The following is a 10,084-nucleotide window of genomic DNA, read 5'->3' on the forward strand; positions in this document are numbered from 1 at the left end:
ACCACTTCTGAAGATGCAAGCCACACGTGCTTGCGAAACGTCAAGAAGAAATTCTACCGAACGACGGCCTAAAAACCCGAAAAACCCACTTGTTTTAGAGGTAGATATACCTACCGACCTAATATTGGAACTTGATCGAGGTAAACTAATGTTACCGTCTGAACTGGCATTAGTTAGTATCGCTTGGCATATGGAAATGTGGAAAGTGAACGAATATTTAAGAAACTTAAGAAATAAAAATTGACATTTGTTTATTAATTTGCTTATATTTGTATATTATAGATTAAAATACCTCGAATACTTATCCCTCTATTATTACTATTATGAAATATGATTAAAATATATATAAATATGTCATGTGTGTACAGTTTTTAAAACATTTTGTGAAAACTAAAACAAACCTTAATTTCAACAATGCATTTTTTAAATTTTAGTTGTACATAAGTTTAAATATAATATATTTAGCCAACGCGTAACAACCATAGCTAACGCCAGCCTAGCTCGTCGGACTAAGTTGAACACGTGATCTCGAAATCGGGACCACGCGCCATGGCCTGTCTTTCTCGTTGGCCTCGGTGTTTTGAGTGCGGCCTTCATGAACTTGCAATCCGAAGTCTGCCATCTTGCATGATGTTAAATTTAAAGGTTATCCAAGGTGTTGGTGCGTTAGACGCAAGGTGTTATTACGCATTGTGCACAGTACTGTATCAACACAACAACATCACACAACACAGTGTAATCAAGCACCAAGCCGACTGTAATCCGTGTGACCGACCTCAAAATCAATAAGTATATTCGCTTACACAGTGTAATCAAGAACAGCTATTTATCGAAAATACAACATGGAATAACTCGTCTATTACAGTACAAAGGAATTATACCAGCGGAGACTTACCAACAAACTACTAAAGGAAAATATAACCGACGGCAATGTCAAAGAGAACTGGGAAAGGATAAAAGCGTGTATCTATAAAGCTGCGGAAGAATCCCTAGGAAAACGAAAAATTAACGTGCAAATCAAAACCGCAACACACCATGGTTCAGTGAGGAGGTGAAAAAGCTAGCCAATAAAAAAAGGAAAACCTACTTGCTTTACAAATGCACTCAATCGCACGATAATCTCATCAAATACAAAGAGACTAGAAACCGCGCGAACGCAGAGATGCGAAGGCTTAAACGGGAGTACTGGGAAAAATTCACCAATGATATGCAAAACGATTTATATGGAGCTCAACGGAAAGTATGAAAATGCTTAAAAATCGAAAAAAGCCTGTGAGCGAATACATTCAAACTAAAAGCGTGTCACTGCACAACTGGGAGAGATATTTTAATGACCTGTACAATAACAACCAATACACAAAGATGAGGGCTGAACAGGCAGAAGAAGAAAGAGAGGAGGTCCGAATATCTTTCACGGAAGAAGAAGTAAAAAACAAAACAAAAAAGCTTAAAAATAGAAAAGCACCGGTTGTGAACAATATGCCCAACGAACTTCTAAAGCATGGCGGTAATGAACTCACCAAAAAACTATCGCGACGCTTGAATGGATATTAAGCTCACAAACAATCCCGACGATTAGCACAAGAGCTTCACCATACCCATCTTCAAAAAGGACAAAAACCAACCCAGAAAACTACAGGGGTATAACTCTTCTTTGCTCCTCCATGAAATTATTCACCGGCCTTAGTAAAGATAACCTGGAACAACATATCGAAATTAAAAACGAATAGCAGGGAATCCGTAGAAGTAGGTCTACAACTGACGCCCTATTTCTTATACGCCAATAAAAGAAAAGGCAATAGAACTCGACACCCCCGCTTTTGTATGTTTTATCGATTTAACAATGCCATTTGACCGTGTCCGACTGGAACACATTATCAACATCTTGAAGAAGAAACGAACGCCGGCAAGAATTTCAAAAACAGTGTACTGCCTAAACACAAACAATTCAACCCGAATTAAAGTTGATCATAAAACAACAAACGACATACCGATATCGCAGGGTATAAGACAAAGGGATAGCTTAAGCCCGTTTCTGTTCACTCTGATTATGGACGAGATCATTGAAGAGATCAGCAGCTTAAGAATGGGGTATAGGATCAACAGAAAACGCATTAGCATAACTTGCTACACTGATGATGCGACAATATTGGCAGAAACCAAGGACAATTTGCAAAGACAACTTTACCGATTCAATCAGGTCAGCACACAATTTAACATGCAAATATCAATATCCAAGACAAAATGTATGACATTTGCCAGGGAACCAACGAGATGTAAGCCGGTTATAATTAATGAAATTGTCGGGCAAGTCACAACCCGGATAGCATTTGATATTCTATGAATATCCCAAAATGTTCAAAAAATATACAGAACATTGCGGGAATATCCTGGGAATATACATGGTTAAACATTCCTAACATGAATGTTCGTGGATACGTATATACATGCATGTATATTCATCAAAGTTAATAAAAAGTATATCCTAGGTATGTACATATTGGGTATATGTGCAGATGAACATGCCAGGTATGTACATATTGTGTATATGTGCAGGTGAATATACCTAGTATGTTCAAAACAAATATTCCGGTAATATACATGAATCTACGGTATATTCCAAATTGGTTGAAAAGCAGCAGAAAAGTAATGGCATGTAAAAGTAAATCTTCTTACTACTAAAACCTGAGACCCTTATGAAATACTGAAAATATGGTGTTTTGATTAACAAATTAACAAAATTTATCGAAAATACATTTTACGTGCCCACAGCAGAAAAGTAAGGGCACGTACAAGTACAAGAGTTTATATGAAGTTTTCTTTTTAAATGCGTCAACGTTATAATTTTATTGGGCAATATTAATAAAATTTCTATATTACTCAAATAAATTTATCCGGAGCTAACAGTTCCCACCCTATGAAATTCAAACAATTAAAATGCATATAACAAATTCAAATTACCCGCTTAGTGTGTACACGGATTACGTCCGGCTATAACGTGACATTCGAGAGTGACAATGAGAGCGGACCAATGAGAATCATCTTTCACGCAGTGCCACGCGCCAACGCCAAAGCTCTCAGAATTTCTGAAAAGCTGCAAAGCTTATAATTTATTGGTTATTGGCATACAAATTATTATGTGCTATTACACAAATCTTGACTTTTTAAATTACCTATATGATTGTAGATTTATTAGTTACTAGAATACTGTCTGTCTAAGCAAGACAAAATTTAGATTTTATCAATATAGGTTTATCAGTGATGTGATATCCGGGGTGCGACAATTCAGCACTTTCCCATGATTGACATTGGAGCAGGAGACAACTGCTGCTTGTCTTTATCTATGCAAAAAATATCCCCCCAAAAAGGGGGTATGTTCTGTGTATCTATGTTTATCTCTAGTTAAGTGCATCACGTGTTTTTCGAAAACTTGAGAATTTTAAAAATCCGTATTAATCGATGCGAAAAATAAATATGAGTTAAAATATAAAAACCGTGCTTGTGCCTCAGTGTTATGATGTGTCTTCAAGACGGAAATTACGGCATAATTATGGCTTAAAACCCCGCAAACATGTAAAGGTATGTTGGTGTTTAAATTAAATACATTTGATTATTTTATGATTTCTTGTTCTAAACAGTCATACCGCTGTTCTGGACTTGAAGCATTGAAGACGCTAGGGATCAGGTGAGAAAACCACAAACGAAAAATGTTGGCATAAGATACGGCAAAAATGTAAAGGTATGTTGGTGTTTAAATTAAATACAATTGATTATTTTATTATTTCGTGTTCTATACTCCAAGTAATGTCGCTGTTGTGGACTTGAAGCATTGAAGATGCTAGGGATCACCAGATTTCCAGATCCAGTGAGAAAACCACACACGAAAAGTTTTCGCATAAGATACAAGTAAGGTTGTCTGAACCTAATTATTCTTCTATTAATGTAAAACTATTATCTGTATTTTTTTATTTTTACCAGTTTGATTTTGGTTGATTTTTATTTTGCGATAAGCATGTTTTCTTGGATCGAAGGAAAGCAACAAAAGTAAAATGAAAGTAATGTATCAATGCAAATTGCTATACCTAACTGTATTTCTACACAATAGAATAATCTGTGGATGAACGAAAATACTCTTCTATCAATGTTAGACTATTAACTGTATTTTGTTGTTGTGACCAATATTAAAATTTGTAATTGCTTATAGAATTTTTGTTAAGAGCATATTGCGAAACACTTTAATTGACCGAGAACAAAATGAAAGGGCAAGAGCCACAGAGCGGAAACATGTAAGGAGTATAAAATAATAAGTGCAGTTTTTTAGATAAAGGTTTGTGTTTTATCTCACAATCACACATCATTGCGACAACGGCAAAAATGCTGACAATGTTAATTTAGATTTTTAGTCCGTAGTTATGTTATATTTTAATTTATTTATTATCCATTTAATTAGTTTTAGATTAGTTGTAAGTAACTCAGTAAATACTTAAATATGTGAATAAACTAATAAGATGAAATAAAGGATCGTTTTTCTTTCGTTACATATATGTATGCATATTCCCTGAACATACCATGTACATTCCCAGAAAATACACATGTATATTCACTGAACATACCAGGTACATTGTCATAACATACACATGTACATTCACTGAACATACCATGAACATTCAGTGTATTAACTCCTGGGATTCCTGGGACATACATGGAATGTTCATAATGGAACTCATATATGTCCCAAGATATGCATGTACATCACATGAATGTTCCAGGTATATTCTGGAAATATCATTTTGCTATGTGGGAACTTTCAGATAACTTGGAGCGGATATTTCTAGCCGTAATGAACCAATTAAAGATCTCAAGTCCCACATCAACAAAGCATCGTTAACATCCGGTTGCTTAAGAGAGAGTCATATGGATCAACAAACATAAGAGCATCGACAGTAAAGTTCGAATATTCAAAACATGCGTAAGACTACGGCATCGAAACCCGAGCAGACACAAACAAGACAAAATGTATGTTAAGAACGGCAGAGATGAAGACTCTAAGGTCAATAGCGGGAAAAACACTACGAGATAGAGTGAGAAGCGCAACAATAAGACAGACCTGCAACGAAAATAAACAGGCCAAAGGGTCTCTACAAAGTATAAGAAGAAGCTTACAGTGTGATTCAAGTTAAACGTATCTTTGTGAAGAAAGATAAAATTACGCGAGAAATGGTAATCATGACATCTGATATTTATTTCTTTGCCTAATTTTAATCCGCTATCGCAGTGATCCGCAAACTTATCAGCCAAAGAACCAAATATGAACAAAAACTTTCATTGCACTAAATAAAACTAAATTTCATACTTAATAAATATTTATTAATGCGAACAATGTATTGGGAAGTTTGAGTTTTTCATCTTCATTGGAAAGTTTGAGTTTTGAAGTCAGCTTTGGATCTTGCTGTTTTTAATTTTAGGCATGATTCCAAGTTCTTATCAATGAGACGACTTCTTATATTTATATAAGTTTATATTTGATAATCTTCATCCTTGAAAAAGATGGTTCGCATATATTTGTATGTAGAACCGAAATGGGAAACAACAGCAGAACGCGAGCTTTTTCAGCTGAACGTAAGAGTCAGGAATACTATTCAAAACGTTCAAAATGATCAAGTCTACGTTGTCCAGGTCATTCAAAGCAGACCACTTGTGTTGTGAACTAAGATCATATTTTTTATTCTTTTTATGATATTCTTATCTTTCCTGGGTCTCAGTCAAAGTGTGACGTAAAAATGTTTGAAAATCGTTTATTTCATTAATTTTCGGCGAAACAACAGCGCCATCATCAGATCTAAAATTTACACAAACTACAAACGCCAGTTCACAATTAAAACATGTTGTATAAAAACTCTGATTTATAAAGTATTAAAACATTCATCAGTTTTTGAGGGAAAAAAATCCTTCCTTTTGGGAGAGCAGGAGAGCAAAACACTAGAAAAACTTACCTCATGATTCGTAAAAATCAACGTCCGTTTAGGTCTTTGCCTTCTTGAAATCCTTGAGTTTGTCTGAATTATTTTCTACATTTGCGAGAGTGGGATGCATGTATTGAGATAAGCAGAAATATTTTTAATTCTTTACTAGTGTACCGGGTGTTCCATACTTATGGCTTTATTAGGGTTTGGTAAATGTTGCTAATGTTGTCGGTATCTGATCTTAAATTTGCTGTTTTTGTATGTTTTTTTATTTGTATCATTTCTTGAATTCTTCTTTTATGATAATTTGTTTCCCTAATTAATATATCTGCGTTGTCAAAATCAAAATTATGCAACATTTGGTGTGCATGTTGTGTTAATGCTGTTTTATGTTCACTAGTATTTCTCAGACTTTATTTATGTTTGTACATTCTCTTTTTTACATCAAATATTGTTTAGTTTGTCCTATACAGGGTGTCCCGTAAGCTCATGATGAAACGGGTACTGCGATATTCTTTGAACCAAAAGAAGACGATCTGACCTAACTTTTATTAACAAAAAATGTCTGGCTCCTCTGCTATTGATGGTCAAAGTTCTTCAAAAATCTTATCTTTTTTGAAATATCGGGTGAATGGTACGATGTAAGACTCATATTTTGATAAAACAATCGAGTTCAGCCGTTTTGGACAAGTGGTGAATTCTTGAGGGTTGTGGTTCAAAAACTACCAGAACTTTTTAGTTGGAGGATGACATCAACTCATTTTTTTTAGGTTGATGCATTAATCAGTTGTTCACAATTTTGTGCTCTTTGTAAAATCTTGTAGCGTTCATAGTTTTTGTGAAAAAAAAATATTTATGTTTCCTTGCCACTTAACAATGCAAATATCGTGATACGAGGCATAAAATTATTGTCAATCATTCTCACAAATTCGTTTTGAATGACCTTTTCTAATGAAAAAGTGACCGACATGGTCAAAGTATTAGGGTTTTACGAAGACAATTTGCATTTTGTATTCGACAATTTCACACTGTAAATCCTCTTCATTCGTGGTCAGAAGTGCCGTATCGTCCGCAGAACGCAAGTTGTTTATGACTTCGTCATTTATTACCCAGCAAACACATCTCGGTCCCTGAGACGTCACACGGAAGTACAGGATATAGACCTAAGTCTCTCGGATGTCCCGGTACATCCCCATATGTACGTGGGACTTCCACGGGACATACTTTTGGGACTATTCGGACCATGTATGGGATGATTCTGTAAAGGTCATTTGGGACATCACTGGGATTATAGACGGGATGTTTAGAGAACATCTGTGAAACATTCTTAGGTTAATAGTGTTACGTTTCCCGGGGTTCGAACAATTCCACTAAACAAATAAAAAAAAACACAACAATTTATTGAACTCACAAATACTAACTATAACAATCACTAACTCAAAACTATAGCTCGCGAATCGAACACACTCTATATATCGCTTTAAATATTTCACTGTATGATTAACTAACTCACTCCGGTCGCCTTGCCGTATTTATATTAGCGCGCAAGGGCTCTCGACGACCTACGAAGATTCTCCATTTTTTGGGATTTCCATAGCCCAATCGACTATTGCCGTTCGTTCTCGAAGTATCAAGCTAGGCGTCCCGAAAACGCTGTAAGCTGCGTTGCCGCTGTGCGCTAAAAATCAAGCCGCAACAAATTTTTTTGATAAATAATTTGACGCAACCGTCAAATTATTGCGAGGAACAAATATGTATGAAGTATAAAAAAAACTGTATAAAACGTTGAAGGCAGCTTTATATTTTGGAAAATTTAGGGTGGAAGCAATTTAAAAGAAACATAATACTGAAGCAATAACATATCAATATATATTTCAAAACAAACAAAAAACGTTTAAGTTATAACCCCCGTTATAAAAATGTTTCTCAATTTTTAGGCATGGCGTTACGTTAGAAAGCATGGAAATGATAGCATCCTTGTATACATATAAACGAAGATCATGTATAAAAGTGACAAAAATATAAATTAGTTACTTACTTTGTCTGTTATAACTCAATAACACGTACGGAAACTCAAAACTCTTCGTCTGGTAAAGTGTCGAGTCTTAATATATTTATATATTATATATTCGCCAATTGTAAACTATTTTTAATAATTTACAATAAAGACATGTATTATTAATATTTATATACACTCTATTATATTAAAATTATAAAAGTATATACTAATTATATTATTATTATACGTATATGTCGGTTTATATATCCGTTATCGAAGTTGATTGAATTCCATTTCTTATATTTCGGTTTTGATGGTATATACTTTATTAAGTGTGTAAATGGTATAACTTTTTTTTCGAGCGTGCCATTTACCATTACTACATACACGTCCTGTTTATTACGTCCCTGGGAGCAAAAAATAGAACGTTTCTGGGACGACTCGCATGGGATCTGCATGAGATATTTGTGCGATACGAGGGAGGGCCTAAGAACATCCTACCAAGGATTGTCGCATGCGGGATAACGGGGATCAAAATAGAACGTTCCACGGACAATTTGTACTTTTGCGGGGTATAATACCCTCCAGTCCTTCATATATTGCCTTTCCGAGTAGCCATTAAATAGTAATGGCGCTACAATACATCCTTGCCTAACACCTAATCATATCCCCAAATTTGGGAATACAGTTAAATTTGTGCTCATTACAAAAGTTAACAATAACAAGATTTAGAATAAATTTTTAATTCAAAAAGGCGAGTGTCTATAAACTACTTTTGCTACAACAATTTCACGAACGGCTAATAAACGGTGTAATAATTAAGAATAAATTCCAATTTTCAACTTGCCACTTCGAAGGCGCATAATTCCATAAGGAAGCCAGATGGGATCTTTTTTAGAAGATGAAATAGTATGTATAAAATGCACATAAATGTATTTAAAATCGATTCCGGAACTGGATTCCGAAGACTGTCTATCTCTAGTGCAACGTAAATATTTCTAATATCTGAGCTCATAGCGATCATTACTAAATAAATCGATATAAATCTTAAGGCAAAGCGATCATTACTAAATAAATCGATATGAATCTTAACTATAAGGTAGCTTCAATTCCTGTAGTGCCCGGCAATAAACCTTGATGGTCATTTAATAAAGGGCTAATAAACTCTTACGAAGGTAATTTGAAAAAAGCTCATTGCAGCACAGTAATGAAGCTCGTGATCATGCCATTGCGGCAACATTTCCTTTTAATCTTAAACCACAAATCAGCTATACGAGAGTATACCCAAGTGAGAATAATAAGGCATTAAGAATGAGGGAGTTCCATTTTTGATCAACAAATTTGATAACGCACTTTCAACATCAGCCAGTTATATTACACCGCAATAAAGTATATCTTCTCTTTTTTCAGGCAAATCTGCGTGGATGAAGGCCAGGAACTCTCGTTGCAATACGGATGTCAGTTTTACGAGGTGAGCGCTGCAGAAAACTTCGCTGGAGTTTCCTTAGCCTTCCAGTCTCTCTTAAGAGAAGCACGATCAGTTCAACTGTTGAAGGCTTTGCCGATCCGACGTAAGCTTGGCGTCAATAGCGTCTCGAAAGTCTTGGGCAACATATTTGGAAAGAATACTAAAGGAGATCGCAAGAAGCGCCCTTCACTCAGCATATAAAACGTTCTAGTTGAACACGAACCAATTTGAGAGAGAATGAGACTTGGGTTAATTGTCACGAAAAGTCGTTCCTTACTTTATCACGGCTAACTAGAATTTTAGATATGTAAGCCAAAAAAAATTATAAGCTTTTTTGTGTGTGTAACATCGCTTTCAAGCCCTATCCATCCGTATCTAACGCAATTAATCTAATATTAAATGTGTAGGCCGGTGGATTGGTAAAGTTTTTTGAGAAGGTTAATTTTCCACATAAAAATCCTATTGCGTATTGCAGTTGCATTGATGAAAGTAATGCTTCCTGAATTTTTTCTACGTTGCAACTGAATATTTTTTGCTCTCTTCTTAAAAAAGCAAGAATTAAAAAGCGTTTATTGGATGGCTCATAATATGTTAAAGTTATCAATTATATAGCAACCATTATTTATTCAGAATTGCTTGCTTTATATCTAACAA

At 35.0% G+C, this 10,084-nt stretch overlaps 1 protein-coding gene across 1 annotated transcript in view; it reads left to right on the forward strand.

Moving 5' to 3' along the window:
• LOC109541881 (ras-related and estrogen-regulated growth inhibitor) overlaps positions 1 to 9,844 on the forward strand; it is a 292,322-nt gene extending 282,478 nt beyond the window's left edge. Inside the window, exon 5 of the mRNA XM_019910878.2 lies at positions 9,373 to 9,844. Within this exon, the coding sequence (XP_019766437.1) occupies positions 9,373 to 9,631 (259 nt within the window). The 3' untranslated portion in view covers positions 9,632 to 9,844. The remainder of the gene's footprint in view (positions 1 to 9,372) is intronic.
• The last annotated feature ends 240 nt before the right edge of the window (positions 9,845 to 10,084 follow it).

The sequence above is a fragment of the Dendroctonus ponderosae genome, unplaced genomic scaffold (assembly GCF_020466585.1).
Source record: "Dendroctonus ponderosae isolate FM_Combo_2020 unplaced genomic scaffold, Dpon_F_20191213v2 Dpon_F_20191213_1, whole genome shotgun sequence".
Classification (NCBI taxonomy): domain Eukaryota; kingdom Metazoa; phylum Arthropoda; class Insecta; order Coleoptera; family Curculionidae; genus Dendroctonus; species Dendroctonus ponderosae.